At 43.0% G+C, this 22597-nt stretch overlaps 1 protein-coding gene across 1 annotated transcript in view; it reads left to right on the top strand.

Moving 5' to 3' along the window:
- Positions 1 to 16192: 16192 nt before the first annotated feature.
- Positions 16193 to 22597, top strand: part of LOC120053189 (A disintegrin and metalloproteinase with thrombospondin motifs 20-like) — a 147730-nt gene continuing 141325 nt past the window's right edge. The window contains exons 1-2 of the mRNA XM_039000350.1: positions 16193 to 16543; positions 16789 to 17153. Coding sequence (XP_038856278.1) covers positions 16453 to 16543; positions 16789 to 17153 — 456 coding nt within the window. The 5' untranslated portion in view covers positions 16193 to 16452. The remainder of the gene's footprint in view (positions 16544 to 16788; positions 17154 to 22597) is intronic.

The following is a 22597-nucleotide window of genomic DNA, read 5'->3' on the forward strand; positions in this document are numbered from 1 at the left end:
CTCCAGTCATGAGCTGCCCTCCAGTCATGAGCTGCCCTCCAGTCATGAGCTGCCACTCAGTCATGAGCTGCCACTCAGTCCGGAGCTGCCATTCAGTCCGGAGCTGCCCCTCTGTCCTGAGCTGCCCCTCTGTCCTGAGCTGCCCCTCTGTCCTGAGCTGCCCCTCTGTCCTGAGCTGCCCCTCTGTCCTGAGCTACCTCTCTGTCCTGAGCTACCTCTCTGTCCTGAGCTACCTCTCTGTCCTGAGCTACCTCCTAAATCATGTGGGGGCCTTGGGGAGGATTCTTAGGCCAAGGTCGTGGGCGAGGGTCGCCACTCAAAGGACACTAAGGAGGGGGACAAAGACAGTGGTGGAGTGGTGTCCTCGTCCACCGCCGGAGCCGCCACCGCGGACAGATGCCCACCCAGACCCTCCCCTTGAGTTTTAGGGGTGCGTTCGGAGTCCGCACCTCAGGGGGGGGGGGGGTACTGTAACGTCCTGACCAGAGTTCTTATGTGTTTTGCTTGTTTAGTGTTGGTCAGGACGTGAGCTGGGTGGGAATTCTATGTTGTGTGTCTAGTTCGTCTGTTTCTGTGTTCAGCCTAATATGGTTCTCAATCAGAGACAGCTGTCAATCGTTGTCCCTGATTGAGAATCATATATAGGTGGCTTGTTTTGTGTTGGGGATTGTGGGTGGTTGTTTCCTGTGTCAGTGTTTGTGCCACACAGGACTGTGACGGTTAGTTCGTTTGTTATTTTGTATCGTGTCTATGTCTAACGTTAGTAGCTTGTGTATTGCACTTTCGTTTGTAGCTTCACGGTCGTTTGTTGTTTTGTATTAGTTTGTCAGTATCTTGTCTTTGTGTTTATTAAATTCATGGAAAATTACCACGCTGCACATTGGTCCTCCGATCCTTCTCTCCTCTCCTCGTCCGAGGAGGAGGAAGAGCTAGACTGCCGTTACAGTTGGTAGGGGGGTAGCTTTGAATTTGAACATACTGTATATGAACATTTGAACATACTGTATGTGGATTAAGACCCTGCATGTGGGAATAGCTGCTCATTATTATGGCTAGGAGTTTTCCCTGGGAAAGTCAAGCGGTCAAGAAAAGCTCCTGGCCCCATACATTATAACATTTTTGTTTCTTCTCTAAAATTTGTGCCATGTTCCATCTACAAGTCAGCTGTTTCGAATGCTTGTGCCAATAGTTATCCAAAGATCATGAGAATACGACGTATTACGGCAATAGACGGCAATTAATGCAGATCAGATTTGCTGATATCTTTTTTGAGCAGTATAAGTGGCTTGATAATAATAATAATAATGATATCTGTTTTACTGATGATATCTGACCTCCAGCAGGCACATTTGTGGCCTGCTGGAGGTCATTTTGCAGGGCTCTGGCAGTGCACCTCCTTGCACAAAGGCGGAGGTAGCGGTCCTGCTGCTGGGTTGTTGCCCTCCTACGGCCTCCTCCACGTCTCCTGATGTACTGGCCTGTCTCCTGGTAGCGCCTCCATGCTCTGGACACTACGCTGACAGACACAACAAACCTTTTTGCCACAGCTCGCATTGATGTGCCATCCTGGATGAACTGCACTACCTGAGCCACTTGTGTGGGTTGTAGACTCCGTCTCATGCTACCACTAGAGTGAAAGCACCGCCAGCATTCAAAAGTGACCAAAACATCAGCCAGGAAGCATAGGAACTGAGAAGTGGTGTGTGGTCACCACCTGCAGAACCATTCCTTTTTTGGGGGTGTCTTACTAATTGCCTATAATTTCCACCTTTTGTCTATTCCATTTGCACAACAGCATGTGAAATTTATTGTCAATCAGTGTTGCTTCCTAAGTGGACAGTTTGATTTCACAGAAGTGTGATTGACTTGGAGTTACATTGTGTTGTTTAAGTGTTCCCTTTATTTTTTTGAGCAGTGTAGTATAGTATCTCTCAAAATGCCATCCAGGAAAGAGATATCACACTGGGTCTGAGGGATTGAACAAAGTGACTACCATAATACAGTGTGAAATCTCCAACAGCTTTATCTCCTTAATTTTAGCACTATAGTATCTGTGGAGTTGGGAGCAGGGAGTTAACCTTCTGGAGGTTCTGAGAACTGCCACATCCACTGAGACATGCAGCTACTAGGGATTCATCAAGAGAAGTGGACAAAATGGCCATAACATATTATATATTATTATATTATACTGATGACATATGATGTATTGAGATTTGTTCTCAATTCAGAGCAGTCTGATTCATCATCACCTTATTTTGTTTTAGGACCTTGATATGATTCAAAGACTTTTCATTTTCTCATCAAACAATGCATCATCAGACTAACTAAACTCATCAAAAAAGAAACGTCCTCTCACTGTAAACTGCGTTTATTTTCAACAAACTTAACATGTGTAAATATTTTTATGAACATAACAAGATTCAACAACTGAGACATAAACTGAACAAGTCCCACAGACATGATGTGACTAACAGAAATGGAATAATGTGTCCCTGAACAAAGGGGGGGTCAAAATCAAAAGTAACAGTCAGTATCTGATGTGGCCACCAGCTGCATTAAGTACTGCAGTGCATCTCCTCCTCCTGGACTGCACCAGATTTGCCAGTTCTTGCTGTGAGATGTTACCCCACTCTTCCACCAAGGCACCTGCAAGTTCCCAGACATTTCTGGGGGGAATGGCTCAAGCCCTCACCCTCCAATCCAACAGGTCCCAGACGTGCTCAATGGGATTGAGATTCATGTTCTTCGCTTGCCATGGCAGAACACTAACATTTCTGTCTTGCAGGAAATCACGCACAGAACGAGCAGTATGGCTGGTGGCATTGTCATGCTGGAGGGTCATGTCAGGATGAGCCTGCAGGAAGGGTACCACATGAGGGAGAAGGATGTCTTCCCTGTAACGCACAGCATTGAGATTGCCTGCAATGACAACAAGCTCAGTCCGATGATGCTATGACATACCGCCCCAGACCATGATGGACTCTCCACCCCCAAATCGATCCCGCTCCAGAGTACAGGCCCCAGTGTATCGCTCATTCGTTCGACGATAAACACGAATCCGACAATCACTCCTGGTGAGACAAAACCGCAACTCGTCAATGAAGAGCACTTTTTGCCAGTCCTGTCTGGTCCAGCGACGGTGGGTTTGTGCCCATTGGCGACATTGTTGCCGGTGATGTCTGGTGAGGACCTGCCTTACAACAGGCCTACAAGCCCTCAGTCCAGCCTCTCTGCCTATTGCGGACAGTCTGAACACTGATGGAGGGATTGTGTGTTCCTGGTGTAACTCGGGCAGTTGTTGTTGCCATCCTGTACCTGTCCCGCAGTTGTGATGTTCGGATGTACCGATCCTGTGCAGGTGTTGTTACACGTGGTCTGCCACTGCGAGGACGATCAGCTGTCCATCCTGTCTCCCTGTAGCGCTGTCTTAGGCGTCTCACAGTACGGACATTGCAATTTATTGCACTGGCCACATCTGCAGTCCTCATGCCTCCTTGCAGCATGCCTAAGGCACGTTCACGCAGATGAGCAGAGACCCTGGGCATCTTTCTTTTGGTGTTTTTCTGAGTCAGTAGAAAGGCCTCTTTCATGTCCTAAGTTTTTTCCTAACTGTGACCTTAATTGCCTCCCGTCTATAAGCTGTTAGTGTCTTAACGACCGTTCCACAGGTGCATGTTCATTAATTGTTTATGGTTCATTGAACAAGCATGGGAAACAGTGTTAAAACCCTTTACAATGAAGATCTGTGAAGTTATTTGGATTTTTACGAACAGGGTCCTGAAAAAGGGACGTTTGTGCCCACACACATCAGTTAATTTTACTTTTTTGAATTAGTCCACCATGTAAAAAGCTGTTGGTTTCTATCTTTCCCCACGGCTACTAAATTAGTTACTAAACTTAATTTTGAACCCCACGTTTTATCCTAATTATTTATAAAAAGATCTGTCAGCAGTATTTTGCGGAGTGGTCGCTAGTAAGTGATTCCTTCCAAGGTGCACTGAGCAATGAGATGGCTAGGCAGGACGCTAGATACACTAGCTAATGTCATGCCTGCTCCCGCTCTCCCTCTACTGCGCTCGAGGGCGCCAGACTGCCTATCATTACGCACACCTGTCCCCTTCGTTACGCGCACCTGCGCCTCATTGAACCCACCTGAACTCCATCATTATTTGATTGCCTCCTCTTTATCTGTCTGTTTCCTCTGTTTCATCCCTGTGTCTGCATTGATGTCGTTACTTTGTCCCCTGTCCAGACGCTGTTCCTGTCCTGTTTCATGTCCGTTATGCATTAAATGTTCTCCCTGTACCTGCTTCCTGTCTCCAGCGTCGATCCTTACAGCTAACAGGGAAAAAAACGGCTAGGTGGCTAACTTGATTTCTCTTACATGTACTACTAAAGTTAAAAAGCATTTGATTTGGGTAAACATGGGCAAGAGAGAGTTTCCTTCCAACATATTTTTTGAACAAGTCTCTGCACTATTCCTTTTAAATCACAGGCACATTGACATTGACTTTATAATTTTAACCTAACCTAACCTTAGCTCTCGAGAACCCAATTCCATAAAACCATAGTGTTCTCATTTGAACAATTAATCACAGCGGGGCCAATGTGTGCAACTGTACAGATGCTCTGTCTACACGTTAAGAATTATTGCATGCAAAACGGTTTTGGAAATCTCTGAAATTCTACATTCATATCACCCCAAAATGATTTTACAAATACAAAAGATACACTTACTGTGCGTCTTTATAACACAGATTCCCACTGAGGTGTTTTGTGTTGCACTTCCTGAGCTAATGGAAACTCGGGAGGGAACAAAAAATACCTGTCAGTGCAAAGCTGTGTTACACAAAAAACCTCTGTGGAAATCTTTGGTAAAACAGTAAGTGTATCTTTTGTATTTGTAAAGTTATTTTTTGATTATAGTTAAGTTGAGTGCAATCAAGCATCAATTGTTTCTAGATAGAGTGTTTCACGACCAAATCACCACAACTAATCAAAAGGGATGTGGAATGACTCCAATCCTGAGTAGGGCTAACCTAATCTATGACCTGACCAATCACCTTATGTATTACTGTCCCCCAAACGGCTCCTAGCCACATATGCTTTCTGTCCCTAACACTTAAACTAAAACTGAAACTAAATAATATAAAAACGAAATATAAATATTTGTATACAACTATAACTTAATAAAAACAAGCAAATCCAGTCTGAAAATGAACTGAAACTATACTAAATTCAAAATAAAAATCTAAAACTAATATAAATAAAAACTAATATTAATTCACAAAACGATAAAACCTTGCCCAGGGGTCATTCAGTCTAAACTGGCAATCCATAGGGCCCCTTAATGGACTGCTGGGGACCCAAACTCCAAGCTCTCACTGGATACTCAAATCCATTCCCACCCAATACCCTCCCCTGTTATTTTGGTTTCCAGTTCGCAAATAGTGCTGCAGTTGTCTCGCCGGTGGGCATCAGGGCTTAACAGGCATTGCTCTGCTTTCCCACCTCTATCCATATCCATGCTATGGGGTCTTTCTGAGATGAGGTTTCATTTAGTTTTCAAATGGGTGTATGCCAATAATATACTTATTTTAACATACTGTGATAGTCTTTACATTTCCCAAAGTTAACCTTGGTCCTGCTCTTATCTTTGTCTATGTGGGCATCAGAAGTGACCCTTGTACCCATGGAGATGGGGTAACTAATAGGGCAGGAGAAGAGAGAAGAGGAGATTAAAGGATATGTGTGTGAGAGAGGTGAACGTTGTCTGTAAGCACCAGGTCACGGGCAGTCGGAAGTACACACAGCAAGCTCATTTCCCCTGAGCTTTGCTCTCTGGGATATCTAAACGTCACCTGTTGATCCTGACCTACTGAGAGAGACGGGGGGAGGGAGGGAGTGGAAGTAGAGACATGAGAAATGGGAGAAAGAGACATTGACAGACGGAAATAAGAGGGGGGGGGGGGACGGGGACAAAGAGAGAGAGGAAGAGACAGAAAGTGAGACATTTTGATGTGGTAGAGAAGAAACATGACCGCTACTGGACCTGGTTCTAATACCTAAACCCATCACCAGATGTAGGACCATTAAAGCGTATTCATAATATCCTGCTATACTACCTCACAGAGAGAACTGAGAAACAGGACCGAAACCAGGGCTGTCTTTACCCATGAGGTCATCTTCAATGGACCGTTTTCAGGATATTGTGTGCTAAAAACAGGCGGAAGAAAATGGAGGACCCCCTATTGGACTGTCATCAAATCTCATGAGTCAGTGCAGCTAAAAGTTCACAGCTGTTAATAATCCAAACACTGGGCACCTGTCTCTGGCATGGACCATGGCACTTATCACCAGCGGATTAGTGCTCTATGTGACAGTAGAAAATGCAAAGCTCTCCAAATGTGTCCCTCAGTGTTTTATATTTTGTCATACTTTGATCTAAAAGGAATGAGTTTTAATGATTGTAGGTAATGCATACTATATTCATTTAATGATGGTTAGATATAAAATATCAAAGAACTCACACTGATGTCAGATTACATGTCCCACACCCTTCCAATAATTGTTTATTTAGGTCAAACAAACTTCTCTTGGCAAGTATGTGTTGTGAGTGGAGGGTAAAAGTACACTGGCATGCCGGTGTCCGTTCCTCATGTGACTGTTTAGGGGCCTGTGCCTCACTGCCATGAATGGGAAATAGAAACATGATTGCCAGTAAATCAGACAGCTGTTGCAGGGAATATGTTTCTCAATGAAACCTGATAACTCTGAGACATTCACATGGATCATATAGCAGGCATCACTCTGGGTGTAGAGACATGTCTGGGCCTAATATACCCAGGCAGCCATGGCTCCTGTTTTGGGTTTTATGCTGGAGTTGCATAAGGTTTATATTCACACCTCAAACTTTACACCAATGCCATACCATTTCTGTTAAAGGAGGACTTTCATTAATTGTTTGTAATTCATTTAAATTAAATATGATATCATTTGAAGGGGTTTGAATGTGCTGTGTGGTCCATTTTTTCCTCCACCTATCGCAATCAGCAGTGGGCTAATCAGTATAACTATGTAATATATCACACGTGATCCTTTCAGTAATGTATCCATCTACAACCGGAACGTTCCCATTACCAGTGCTCCCTCGCCCATCTTGCCCCCTGGTCCCCCATTAGCATAGTAAAATGTATACAGAGGTGGTGGAGGTGGAGGTGGTGGTGGTAGCCTATGGAAAACAGAGCTAAGTAGGTGTTTGCCCCGAGAGGGGATCAGTGGAGAAATCAAAGCCTGGAGACAGGGGTTTGTAAAAAGGCAAATTTAGAGAGGACAAGATTAATGGAACTTTTCTTTCCAGGTCAAACACCTTATAGCCAGGTTGTGCTCATATATTTATTTTAAAAAGACAGCGGAGTGGAGAGAGGACAGGAGAATACCTGTACATGTTGTTCAGAACATCTTCTCACATGTAGCATGTTGCCATTGGTTTGGAGAGTTCCACTTTTAAAAAACAGCTTTTTCAATGAAGATTTACCATACCTGCTTTTTTTGTGTTGTTTTGCATAGTTCAACTGCAGATGTGTGAAGGCATTTGAGAACTAAAAAGCAACTATTAGGGCATGAAGTTATCCCAATGAAATGATAGTTCTGTTTTGCAAAGAGTGTTTTCGTTGACAGCTTGGCTGTGATGCAGTAGGTCCAACACCACAATGCTGATCAAAAGCCTTTCTTAGCCCTTCTCTCACTGCCATTCAAGACTCACTCAAGAGTAAACACTGGTCCTGTCAAGCTGTGTGGGGATTTTAAAATACAAGACAACCATTTCTGAAAAGTGCCATTCAATTATGTGAGAATACTACTGTTTTCAATACAATCATCAAAACATACTATGAAACCTGTACTCTATACTATGAAACCTGTACTCTATACTATGAAACCTGTACTCTATACTATGAAAGCACTATATTGTCCATCTGTGGTTCCATTTTTGTTCATGGAAATCTTTTATTTATTTATTTGTTTTCCTTTCTGGCGTTCTCCCAGAATATGATGTGTCATTGGGGAAGATTATACAATGCATGGAGAGAGTTGGGTTAGGACTAATTGAGAGAGCTGTTTTGACAGCATTTTAAAACTGTTTCCAGGGCTAAGACTAACCAATGCTTCACTCAATTGGCAGGAAAGAAGCTGACAGGTCACTGTCAATTCGCAGTTTATGAAGTTGGACTCGGCTCGGCGCAGCAGCGCAGCGGTGGAGGCGGAAGCTCCTCAGCTCAGGGGGTCTTAATCTAGAGTGCAAGCCAACACAGGTCTCAGGTGGCTGACTACGCAGCTCCTTGATCATCCACCATGAGAACCACCTGAACTAGGAATCAGTGGGGGAGGGTTGGTGGGGGAGGTGAGGGCTGGAAGGCGGGGCTGAAGAAAAAAGAGGGAAAGAGGGAGGGAAGACATGGTCTGGTCACCATTTTATGTGTTACACAGTAACCCTCCTTCCACACCCCACTGCCTTCTCATTCTCCTCAGGATGCTTTAAAGGGTAACTCTCAACCCCAATTTCAGCTTTTGCCCAACCCCTTTATAAAAAAATGCTTTCAGATTAATCTTGTTTCTCAGGATCTGAGTCCTTTAGTTGCCTTTTGGAAAACTCCAAGCGGGCAGTCATGTGCCTTTTACTGAGGGGTGTCTTCCGTCTGGTCACTCTACCATAAAGGCCTGATTGTTGGAGTGCTGCAGAGATGGTTGTCCTTCTGAAAAGTTCTCACATCTCCACAGAGGAACTCTGGAGCTCTTTCAGAGTGACCATCGGGTTCTTGGTCACCTCCCTGACCAAGGCCCTTCTCACCCGACTGCTCAGTTTGGACTGGTGCACTTCACAAAATAGATAGCATCATGAGGATGGAAAATTATGTGGATATGTTGAAGCAGCATCTCAAGACATCAGTCAGGAAGTTAAAGCTTGTTCCCAAATGCGTCTTCCAAATGAACATTGACCCCAATCATACTTCCAAAGTTGTGGCAAAATGGCTTAAGGACAACAAAGTCAAGGTATTGGAGTGGCCATCACAAAGCCCTGACCTCAATCCCATAGAACATTTGTGGGCAGAACTGAAAAAGCGTGTGCGAGCAAGGAGGCCTACAAACCTGACTCAGTTACACCAGCTCTGTCATGAGGCATGGGCCAAAATTCACCCAACTTATTGTGGGAAGCTTGATGAAGGTTCCCGAAAAGTTTGACCCAAGTCATACAATTTAAAGGCAATGCTACCAAATACTAATTGAGTGTATGTACACTTCTGACCCACTGGGAATGTGATGAAAGAAATTAAAGCTGAAATAAATAATTCTCTCTACTATTATTCGGACATTTCACATTCTTGAAATAAAGTGGTGTTCCTAAATGACCTAAGGGCATTTAGGGCATTTTTACTAGGATTAAATGTCTTAAATGAATTGTGAAAAACTGAGTTTAAATGTATTTGGCTAAGGTGTATGCAATCATCCGACTTCAACTGTATGTAAATAAGGTATTTTTGTTTTAATTTTTAATAAATGTGCAAAAATGTATAAAAACCTGTTTTCGCTTTGTCATTATGTGGTATTGTGTGTTGATTGATGAGGGGAAAAAATGATTTAATCCATTTTAAAATACGGCTGTAACGTAACAAAATGTGAAAAAATAAAGGGGTCTTAATACTTTCCGAATGCACTGTATATCACTTTTGATACAAACTGTCAACATGAAGACCAGAATTGACGTGTTTCACTATAACTAAGCCTAAAACATCTGGTTTTCAATTAACTTTTTTTTTCATGAAAGGTGCTCTATAAACTGATGGAACTATGTGCAACTATGTGCTACTAAAAAAAAAATCATTTTTGGAAAGGAATTTGAATTTGGAATATCTCATTAGGTTAATTTAAGAATATTGTCAGTATTGTAGGCTTACTACATATAGTAATACTGTAGTAGGAGTATAATAATGTGCAGTGTCATACTCAGTTAAGCAGTTAGTCTTGTCTATTACAGTTCTTAGAACTGTCATACTCATATACTCAGTGGTGTCTGAACCTTGTAAGGAAACCTTGTAAACCTGTGACACCTTAACTTCCCCCGGGGATAAATAGAGTTTAATTATCTTGTATTCTAAAAGGTGCAAATGCAGGTCAGAAAGACTAAACGTTGCAACACTGCAAGGAGTGGCAGCAAGTAAGGTTACCTACCCACTGATCTGGAGGTATACATCACTGTTATGACTGAGTGTTCAAACTTACTGAACCATGCTTGGTGGGGGAGGGGGGGTTGTTTGAACACTCAAGGCCAAGCTTTGCTCAAGCTGGGGGAGAGCAGGGCAGGGAGGAGGGAGGGGTGATGGGAGGTTTGGGGGGGGGTGTCATCCTGACATGCTAGCACCTGAGATGCTAGTTGAAAGGCTGCCACTGCTGCATTTAGTAATGCCGAGGCGTTAAGAAGGAGTTACTGACCAAGGCCAGCGGTTCATGGTTTTGGTTTGGAGCCTTACGCCATCGCATCTGGCAAAGGTGGACACTGGTACAACATACTGCGCATGTAAGTGTTTAATAAGCCATCTTCTTATCGAATAGCAACAGCTATTGTATGGATAATGTTAATGAGGCCCAGATTGCTGAACTGGAAAGGCAAGTAGGCTGCATTTTCTTGAATTATGAGATTAATCATGAGCTACTTGATCCTGTCAAGTAGTCTAATGGTTAAGAGCATGATCACCGACAACGATGAGACAGCCTATAGGGAGGAAGTCTGAGACCTGACCATGTGGTGCCATGACAACAACCTCTCCCTCAACGTGATCAAAACAAAGGAGATGATTGTGGACTACAGGAAAAGGAGGATTGAGCACGCCCCCATTCTCATCGACGGGGCTATAGTGGAGCAGGTTGAGAGCGTCAAGTTCCTTGGCGTCCACATCACCAACAGACTAACATGGTCCAAGCACACCAAGACAGTCGTGAAGAGGGAACGACAAAACCTATCCCCCCTCAGGAGACTGAAAAGATTTGGCATGGGTTCTCAGATCCTCAAAAGGTTTTACAGCTGCACCATCGAGAGCATTCTGACAGGTTGCCTGGCGGTGTCAGAGGAAGGCCCTAAAAAAAAAAAAATGCTTCCTGGGCGGCGATGACATGCATGTCGATTAAGGCAGCCCCCCGCACCTCTCTGATTCAAAGGGGTTGGGTTATTTGCGGAAGATGCATGCACTAGGTGTCACATTCTCATTGAGCTATGAATCTAAAACAAGGCCACTTCTTTCCGAAAACATGGCAACAATATCGCTCAGCTAGCATGTCATAAATCTGGGTCAAAACTTGCACTATTGAGTTGAGTAAATGATCAACCCTAGTAAAAAGATCAAACAGGACTAAAAAACTTGAGCTCAACACATTGTTCTGCACACATGTCCCTTTTCAGAGTAATCCAGATTGAACCAAGATGTGTTATACTGCATGAAATATCTTCTCCTCAAAGCCAATTAAGGCCCCCCAAAATACAGTATACCACAGAAATAATTTGAAGACAAAAATGTGAAACATTATTCAAATAAATATTCCAATGATATTCTATAAATAATGGGAATAAAGACATTTGTTCTCCATATGTGAAGTCTCTTTGTTTTAGAACAGCATACTGCTCTATCTGATCTATCTGCTGTAGTCAGCAGCAATCATCTATTCCTCTGGTTCCATGATGCTCCATTGATGGGTTGTGTCAAAACACAATGGACTGCATGCAGTCTGAGGGAACAATTCCCTCTTCACACTCCCTGCTGCTGCATTGCATCAAGTAACCCCTTCAGAGCACCCCACCCCCACCCTGTTCCCCTAACCCCACAGGGTCAAGCCAGGCCAAGGGACTTAGTAGGAGGAGAAGAGGGGAAACTCAAGAGTGTTCCATCATTAGATGACAAACCTGCTCAACATGTGGAACTCATAGGCACTAAACGGCACTTTGTTAATGTCATTGTCATCTGATATGTGGAGGAATGACCTCAATATGCAGAGAATTAGTGGCTGCAAAGGGCATGACTTCTCTTTCTCTTTTTCCTCCTGCCTGCATGCTTTCTGTTCTGTCCATGACTGGAAAGGCAGGAACTCAACTAGAGCCATTGGCCACACAGTGAGCGAATTTCAGTGCTGTTTGTAATATTACATTAAACTATGTGAGCAACAAATGTAAGTTATGGTCAACTGCGAGATCAGGTGATTATCCTCCAAATCCCATAATTCCACAAGTCCTTCAAATGGTCCGATGATGAGGTATCTGATGCATGTCCAACAGAAGAGGAGGCAGATTGGAGTTTTCCTCTTTCAATCTTGTTTTGAGGGCAGCTCTGCCTCCACAACAGACATTGATGTGATTGGCTACATTTAGGCAAGTAATCACACTTGGTGGAGATAATTTTAGTTAAGAAAACAAGGGCTTCAGATGCAGTAAGCGGAGGGGTTATGACCATGTGACAGAATGCCTGACTCTCAGCACATCTGGTAATGGGATAACTAAGTAACATAATAATAAGCCTGCTGCACTTTTTATTAACAAACCGTTGCATCTGTGGAGGCTTAATTAAAAGGTGTGTCGTTATACAGACAACCCCATACAGGCACTTGGCTCATTTAAGGAGTAGTCACTGAGTGCCGTAGGTGATGGGAATGATGTTTGTTTGGGGGTGGGTGGGAATGAGGGGGTAGGTACGAGGGTTAATAAAGTGATGACCGAAGGGGGGCTATAGGCACCAGTTTGGCAAGCCAGCGGAGGATTATATCCCTACACTCTTAGAAAAAAGGGTTCCAAAAGGGTTATTCGGCTGTCCCCATAGGAGAACCCTTTTTGGTTCCAGGTAGAACCCTTTTGGGTTCCATGTAGAACCCTGAGTTCTACATTGAGTTGGACCTTGGACCTTTGGACCTTTGTGTGCTCATGTACCCTTATTGTAAAGCACTGGAATAAATCAGAATGTCCATAAAGTTCACTGTAACATAGTGTATCTATAGGGGAAAGCTGGAGCGGTAGGTTCATCACCTTTATAGAGTTATTCTGCAGAGCAGTTGAGAGTGAATTGGACTGCAGTTGGACTGTAACTGGTTACTGTTTGTCAAATTCAATTCTTCTTCTACATTCACAGTATGATCTTGATTGTGAAAGAGCTCTGAGAGTGGTTTAGGAATCAATGGCTTCACGGGAGGCTTGGAAATCAATGAATAAACATCAGGGAAGCATCAGATTGAGGAGCTACAGTAGAAAGATTTACTTCAACTGAACAATCACCACATCTTACGAGGACCCCTCAGATTCATACGCAGCTTAGGTGCTTGCACAGACACTGTGGTGCTTGGACAGACACTGGCCGTCCAAGTGCTCAGTTAAATTGGCTTCACTCTATCAGAATGGATGAATGCTCTCGTTGTCACCATGATAGGCCTAAAAGAGTGAAGTCAGTGAAATTAATTATTTAGTTACCTCATCTTGTGGCTCCTGCAGTGAGCCTCACTTTGAATTACTTTAAAGGTCCAATGCAGCCGTTTTGATCTCAATATCAAATAATTTCTGGGTAACAATTAAGTACCTTACGATGATTGTTTCAATTAAAATAGTTTAAAAAAAGAAGCTTCTTAGCAAAGATCAATTTCTCAAGCATGAATTTTGCTAGAAATGTCTGGACGGTGGAGGGGAAAACTGAAAACTAGCTGTTATTAGCAGAGAGGTTTGGAACTCTCTTTTTTATTGGTCTATTAAGTAATTTACCGCCTGGTGATGTCAACAGGCAGGCCAAAACTCCATCCCACCAAAACAGGCTGAATGTCAGGCACTAAAATGTTCTTTAACTAAAATGGCATTATATTAATTTTCACAATTTCACAGTATTATTACAATCTCATAGCGTGGAAATATATATAAAACAATTTTTTGAGTGCACTGCGCCTTTCCAGTGGCAGTGGATAGCATGCAACAAGCAATGCAACTACAGAGAGGGTTTCTGAATAGATAAAAGCCATATCGTTGAGTCTTCTTGAATGTTTTTATTTTCATTTTAAAGTCAGAGCAAAAGACCTCACTGTAACACTGTAAACTGTATGCACTGTATATATTTGCCATGGCAGCATCACTCCCTCTGCTTGTATAGCTTTATCCCCTCTGTAAATTGTGTTTTCCTACTGTAATCAGCCTATACTCCAGAGTTTTATGTTTACTGTACCGATATTGTATATTCTGTATGATGTGGACTTGTGTCTCTATTCTGTTTGTTTATTGTCTGTTGCAGGCAGCATCTTCACACTAAGACAAATTCTGGGTTATGTGTAAATGTACTTGGTGAATAAAGATTATTCTGATTCTGACCAGATCCCAAAACTATTCCGGGGTACCCACCGAATATAATCATGCACAATGAAGTGACATTTGTGGCCAAAGAAGATGAAAAAACATGGTCTCTTTCAGATGTCCATCAAGTGTGTGCTAGACATTACATGCCCAAATGACTAACTAGGAAGTGAACTGACCAGAGCTTTTATGAATTAGAGACACAAAGTATTCTAAACACATGAAATTAGTAATGTTAATAGGTGTTATAATGAAATTCTTATTTTGTCTCAAACTGTTTTATTGCTCCGGCTTCAAGGTTTCATTAGAAAGAAAAAATCCTTCTTACTTTTATGTGGGTTTTTTAAATACTCACAATAGTGTATGTAATAGGTACATTAATGAGAATAGATGATTGACATACTTTCAATTTCGGATAAGAGGTTTGCAGTGGGCTCTGTAATAGTCCGGCAACACATTTGGTAACACATTACTTATAGGCCTACTGTATAACTAAAGTCTGCAGGTATAATGCTTTGTAACTTGACATAAGAAAGTTTTAGCATTTATAATAACGCTTATATAATAAGGCTCATGACTGCATGGCCAGGCACGACTCCAACACCATCAACAAGTTTGCCAATGACACAACAGTGGTAGGCCTGATCACCAACAACGATGAGACAGCCTATAGGGAGGAGGTCAGAGACCTGACCGTGTGGTGCCAGGACAACAACCTCTCCCTCAACGTGATCAAGACAAAGGAGATGATTGTGGACTACAGGAAAAGGAGTACCGAGCACGCCCCTATTCTCATCGACGGGGCTGTAGTGGAGCAGGTTGAGAGCATCAAGTTCCGTGATGTCCACATCAACAACAAACAATCATGGTCCAAACACACTAAAACAGTCGTGAAGAGGGCACGACAAAGCCTATTCCCCCTCAGGAGACTGAAAAGATGGTTGCATCACTGCCTGCTATGGCAACTGTTCGGCCTCCGACCGCAAGGCACCTGCCATCCAGGACCTCTATACCAGGCGGTGTCAGAGGAAGCCCCTAAAAATTGTCAAAGACTCCATCCACCCTAGTCATGGACTGTTCTCTCTGCTACCGCATGTCAAGCGGTACAGGAGTGCCAAGTCTAGGTCCAAAAGGCTTCTTAACAGCTTCTACCCCCAAGCCATAAGACTCCTGAACAGCTAATCAAAGGGCTACCCAGACCCCTCTTTTATGCTGCTGCTACTCTCTGTTTATTATCTATGCATAGTGACTTTAACTCTACCTACATGTACATATTACCTCAATTACCTCGACTAACCGGTGTCCCCGCACATTGACTCTGTACCGTTACCCCCTGTATATAGCCTTGCTATTGTTATTTTACTGCTGCTGTTTAATTATTTGCTACTTTTATTTTCAATTTTTTACTTAACACTTTCTTTCTTAAAACTTCTTGAAGCATTGATGGTTAAGTGCTTGTAAGTAAGCATTTCACTGTAAGGTCTACCTGTTGTATTCGGAGCATGTGACAAATTTGATTTGATTTGATTTATAATAGAGTATGTAATGTCTCTCTAAGTATCAAAATGCCAACTGACTGGTTCATTTTGAGATGATAATAAGACATACAGGCAGGTTTTATAAATGCATTATCACTATTGCAGTTCTCTTTTACCATAGCATAGGCAACTCACAAAGAGTAGGCTACAGACTGCTCCAAATTGTGTGGTGGTCGAGGCACACTCACCATTGGCTCTCCGGCTTAGGGGCGGGTCTTGTTTCTGATGTTGGCGAGCCTTTAGGGTTCAAGGGGTGTTCTATGGATGGCTAAGGAAAAGCTTAGTTGGCATTGATCCCTCCTTTCCATATAGACGTAGCTTACGTTAGGCATCAAATACTCTGTAATGTATCGTAAATAGTGCGTGTTTGCAGAGGATAGTGGATGCATATTCAATAATGCGATGAGGCCAATGCACTTTGCAAGACTTGTGCTGCAGAGAGCCTCCGCAGATCCCACGACCTGTTGCTGAATCCGGGAGGAGAGAGAAGAGGCGCTTAAGAAGGATAGTACTGCCTTGGACACGAGAGCCGGTGGTTTCTTCGCTGAGGAAATCATGCAGTTTGCAATCTGGCTGGTTGGACTAATGTGTCATCTGTCAGCACTTGTCCGCAACTCCTTGGAATATCGATTGCATCCGAAACAAGGTAGCCTACATATCTTGTTGATTTATGGTAGGATCCACCCGGTTAAAATGCAGTTTCTGAGAGTATGTTTAAAATGTTTAGTAGGCTAAATGGCACTGAGAAAATATTCCAGTAGAGTAACAGTACATTGTAGCCTACATGTTCTCATATAAAATAGTTGAATGTTCAAAACTGTTACATTGACATCTCTATTGGCTACATTTATTACCGTTATAAACTCTAATGCACTTTTCCTTGTCTTTTAGAAAGTTTCATCAAACAGTTGTCATCCTATGAAATTATCACCCCGTTGCGGATAAATGATTTCGGAGAATCATTCCCCCACAAATTGCACTACAAAAGGAAACGGAGAAGTGTAAATGCAGATTATTCGGCTGGTTTACGTGCTCACTACAGAATTGACGCATTCGGACAACGCTTTCATCTCAATCTAACCGCCGACTCCGGTTTTATCGCCCCCACATACACTGTGACACATTTGGGAGCGGAACACAGCAATGCAACCGAGTCCCGCCAACAAGACCTCAGCGATATGCGTCACTGCTTTTTCCGCGGACACATCAACGCCAAGATTGAATCTACCGCTGTCTTCAGTCTATGCAGTGGCCTTGTGAGTATGACTCTAAACTTAGATACATTTTTATCAGACATTGCTGACAAGTCTCCCGGGCAATTCCCATTTCAACGGATTCCAAGCATATCCCCCATAACACACTAGTGAAGTGCATATGTGTAACATGAGCATGTGTGGCTTGACATGTGTCATTGACCACAGTGTGAGCAGGGACAGGGAAGCATCCCATCTTATGCCTATTCAGCAGTAATACCACTGGGGTGATGCTGCTATTACACACGATTTGCATAATGTCCTCTGCTGGATATTGTTTACAAAGTGGGTATCTGTGACATACATGTGGTTTTTAAATTATGAAACACCTTGGACACACATGCTTTTTTTTTATTGTGCCAATTACAGAATTACACATAGCCTAGGCCTCTTGGACTATACAGTACCAGTCAAAGGTTTGGACACACCTACTCATTCCAGGGTTTTTCTTTATTTTTACTATTTTCTACATTGTAGAATAATAGTGAAGACATCAAAACTAAGAAATAACACATATGGAATCATGTAGTAACCAAAAAGTGTTAAACAAATCAAAATATATTTTATAATTGAGGTTCTTCAAAGTATGACCTCAAAGGGGTTTTGCCTGGGGTAACTGGCACTGGCCATGTATCAGATGTTCTGCATGGCTGTATACCTTAACTAGCACAAAACATCATCAACTGATTGTGTTTTCAGTGAATCACACCCTTCTCTTACCTCTTTTATTTATGTACTTTCATCTTTAATGGATGACTTCAGACAGTACCTCACCTTCTGGAAAAAGAAGAAATAAGATATAATATTTATGAGATTTGATTGTCATCCTGCCCAACTTGATGTGCTGTATGAATTCAAGCTCTTTTCCAAACATTAATGTATGACTTCAAGCTCCTTTCCAAATGTGTTTGCATCTGTAAAGTTTATTAGTACCCTCTGTGATGTTGTCAATTCAATTCAATTCAAGGCGCTTTATTGGCATGGGAAACATATGTTAACATTGCCAAAGCAAGTGAAGTAGATATTATACAAAAGTGAAATAAACAATAAAAATTAACAGTAAATCAAATCAAATGTATTTATATAGCCCTTCTTAGATCAGCTGATATCTCAAAGTGCTGTACAGAAACCCAGCCTAAAACCCCAAACAGCAAGCAATGCAGGTGTAGAAGCACAGTAAACATTAAAATTAAAAGTTCCACAATAATAAAGACATTTCAAATGTCATATTATGTATATATGTATATATACAGTGTTGTAACAATGTGCAAATCGTTAGTCATATCATCAGTCATTGAGAACGACAGGACAATAGGCACAGAGAGAGCATCAGTACACCCATGGCTCTAGGCTATTAGGTCATAAACGTGTTGGCCTAGTCTCTGAGAGTGGAGGCTGCTGGGGCTTCGTTGGACGAGCACATTTTGGTGTGATGAGGTCATTAAGGGATGATTAAGCCTCTAAAACAAAAGAGTCATTTTGAGAAGGAAGTTTCCCTTGTCTCTGGTGCCCAATGGCTTCCCTCCGGGGAGGCTAGGGGCCTTGTGTCTTTTCACAGTGTGCTGTGACTTGTGGGAAACGGGAGAAAGATCCTGGGCTGTGGATAATTACCAATGAAGGTGCTGAGAGGAATCTAGAGGACAACTCACACCGTGGGAAATGTGTGTCCTTGGGACTTTCTCTGTTTAAAGGAACATAATGGGGGTACATTCAGAATACCCCCTATGTATCCCATATGTCCCTCTCTCTGTTTCTACAGTCAACTGCCAAGTGATGGATGTCTATGTAAAGATCCGATGCTAGACACTTTAACGGTCTATTTAACCTGAGAGATGGACTGTCTTTACTGTACGTCACATTAGATGAGTCAGCCTATAGGGCATGACAGTGGTCTTTGCTAGCTGTGTGCCAACAGACAGAGATTCCTCACCTTGGACTTTGTGGAGTTCCCTCCACCATTGCCTTGAACTGAAGCTTTCTGTGGAGTCCCCTCCACCATGGCCTTAACATTTTTCTGTCATTGTAATCCTTGGGCCGGCTGCTTAAGCACTTTTTGGGGTTACTTAATTTGTTTTATATATATACAGTACATTTTCGGAATGGAAAAAACGCTTTCAGTGTAAACTTAAATGACTAAAACCATTTATAAAGTGTGTAGAAAAGATCATGTACCTATATATTTTTTCATAATATAAACTCTGAGAACTAACAATCACTAAAATAAAAGCTAGACAGTGAGGGGAAATAGAAAATTCCAAAAACAATGAATTTAGCAGTATTCATTTTGTTATTATGTTTGAGCAAAACACAGCACTAGCCTTGGCAATTTGCATAGAATTGTAGGAAATTTGCTTTTAAACTGCTAAGACTTCTCTCAGCTCAGTGGAGAAATTTGTAGAATTGCAGGAAATTGGCATAAAATTGAAAAATGTTCTCTGCACCACCATAGTACCCTCGTCATCAAGCTTGAGACCCTGGGTCTCGACCCTGCCCTGTGCAACTGGGTACTGGACTTCCTGACAGGCCGCCCCCAGGTGGTGAGGGTAGGTAACAACATCTCCACCCCGCTGATCCTCAAAACTGGGGCCCCACAAGGGTGCGTTCTGAGCCCTCTCCTGTACTCCCTGTTCACCCACGACTGCGTGGCCATGCACGCCTCCAACTCAATCATCAAGTTTGCAGACGACACTACAGTGGTAGACTTGATTACCAACAACGACGAGACGGCCTACAGGGAGGAGGTGAGGGCCCTCGGAGTGTGGTGTCAGGAAAATAACCTCACCATCAACGTCAACAAAACAAAGGAGATGATCGTGGACTTCAGGAAACAGCAGAGGGAGCACCCCCTATCCACATCGACGGGACAGTAGTGGAGAGGGTACGTTTTAAGTTCCTCGGCGTACACATCACGGACAAACTGAATTGGTCCACCCACACAGACAGCGTGGCGAAGAAGGCGCAGCAGCGCCTCTTCAACCTCAGGAGGCTGAAGAAATTCGGCTTGTCACCAAAAGCACTCACAAACTTTTACAGATGCACAATCAAGAGCATCCTGTCGGGCTGTATCACCGCCTGGTACGGCAACTGCTCCGCCCACAACCGTAAGGCTCTCCAGAGGGTAGTGAGGTCTGCACAATGCATCACCGGGGGCAAACTATCTGCCCTCCAAGACACCTACACCACCCGATGTCACAGGAAGGCCACAACAACCACCCGATCCACTGCCTGTTCACCCCGCTATCATCCAGAAGGCGAGGTCAGTACAGGTGCATCAAAGCAGGGACCGAGAGACTGAAAAACAGCTTCTATCTCAAGGCCATCAGACTGTTAAACAGCCACCATTGAGTGGCTGCTGCCAACATACTGACCCCACTCCAGCCACTTTAATAATGGAAAAATGTATATAATTTTTTTTTAACTAGCCACTTTAAACAATGCCACTTAATATAATGTTTACATACCCTACATTGCTCATCTCATATGTATATACTGTACTCTATACCATCTACTGCATCTTGCCATCTTTATGTAATACATGTATCACTAGCCACTTTAAACAATGCCACTTAATATAATGTTTACATACCCTACATTACTCATCTCATATGTATATACTGTACTCTATACCATCTACTGCACCTTGCCTATGCCGTTCTGTACCATCACTCATTCATATATTTTTATGTACATATTCTTCATCCCTTTACACTTGTGTGTATAAGGTAGTTGTTGTGAAATTGTTAGGTTAGATTACTCGTTGGTTATTACTGCATTGTCGGAACTAGAAGCACAAGCATTTTGCTACACTCGCATTAACATCTGCTAACCATGTGTATGTGACAAATAAAATTTGATTTGAAGACGGGGGGCCTCTAAAATATTCTCAAAAATATTAGCCGTGCCTTCAGGCCGACCACGCTCATTGATATGCCCCACTGCCACGCCCACAGCCTAAGCTCCTTTTTGATCCAGAAAAAACTCTACTGAAGCTCTCTGTGGAGTCCCCTGCACCATGGCCTTGACCTGAAGCTCTCTGTGGAGTCCCCTGCACCATGGCCTTGACCTGAAGCTCTCTGTGGAGTCCCCTGCACCATGGCCTTGACCTGAAGCACTCTGTGGAGTCCCCTCCACCAAAGTCCCATTTCAGCACCCATTCCTGACAGCAACCATTGTCTGTCCATCTGAACCTCGTTTTCAGATTTCCAAGTGACTAGGAACTAACACTAGACCCCTGACACCATGCTTCCTCGTTTGTGCAAGCAAAGACTTGACACTTGGTGTGGGTTTAGCCATGTGGGAACATTTCGTGGGAATATGGGAAGGTGTAAGGACTGAGGACCACAATGGAAATGAGGACCACAACGGAAATGAGTACCACAACGGAAATGAGAACCACAACGGAAATGAGTACCACATCGGAAATGAGGACCACAACGGAAATGAGGACCACAACGGAAATGAGGACCACAATGGAAATGAGGACCACAACGGAAATGAGGACCACAATGGAAATGAGGACCACAACGGAAATGAGGACCACAATGGAAATGAGAACCACAATGGAAATTGAGGACCACAATGGAAATTTGAGGACCACAATGAAAATAAGCCTCCAGGCTTTTTTGTGTTTTTATCCTCGATCATTTGTTATGTATGGAATGTTGTCTCCGGCTGGAGCAGCCTTCTGCTTTTAATTATCCAATAAATTAAATCAATCAAGTCTATTCCTCATTCTGACAATGTACTACTACCTCATTTTCACATTTGGTCTGATAGAATTTGGTAAATGTCATACAGAGATGTACAATGTTAGATTGGTCGTTGTCTGTCTGTGCATCACTACTGTCTTGACCCCATGCTCTATTGGACACAGCACATGTAGGAAGTGCCTAGTGCCCAGCCTCTGTCTAGTTCATCAACTCAGTAATCACTCAGTCCTTGGCATTACTGTACAGTACCTGAGTGAATACCTTAGGCTTAGGCTGACATTAGCCTTGACATTACTGTACAGTACCTGAGTGAAAGGCTGACATTAGCCTTGACATTACTGTACACAGTACCTGAGTAAGTGCTTCAGGCTGACAGTGCCTGTCTGCACTTTGACATAAACATAATGTTCTGCTGCATGGGATAGGCTGCTACAAGATGTCTTCTGCTTGATGGCCTTGTGCTCAAACACTTCCCCCCAGCACAAACTGCCAGCACCATGCCTCTTAATGATACAGTGTAACTGCTCAATGCCAGTACATTCACATTCATTCGTCTACTGTACTGCCTTCAGAGGAGCAGAGTGGGGCTGCCTTCCTGCCCTCAAGGTAGTTTAGTTTACACACAGTATACAAGGAGAGAGAGAGAGAGAGAGAGAGAGAGAGAGAGAGAGAGAGAGAGAGAGAACAAGCGAGAGAGTGAGAGAGAGAGAGAGAGAGTGTCTGCCAACTTGCAGAAGT

This window comes from Salvelinus namaycush, chromosome 9 (genome assembly GCF_016432855.1).
Source record: "Salvelinus namaycush isolate Seneca chromosome 9, SaNama_1.0, whole genome shotgun sequence".
Taxonomy (NCBI): Eukaryota; Metazoa; Chordata; class Actinopteri; order Salmoniformes; family Salmonidae; genus Salvelinus; species Salvelinus namaycush.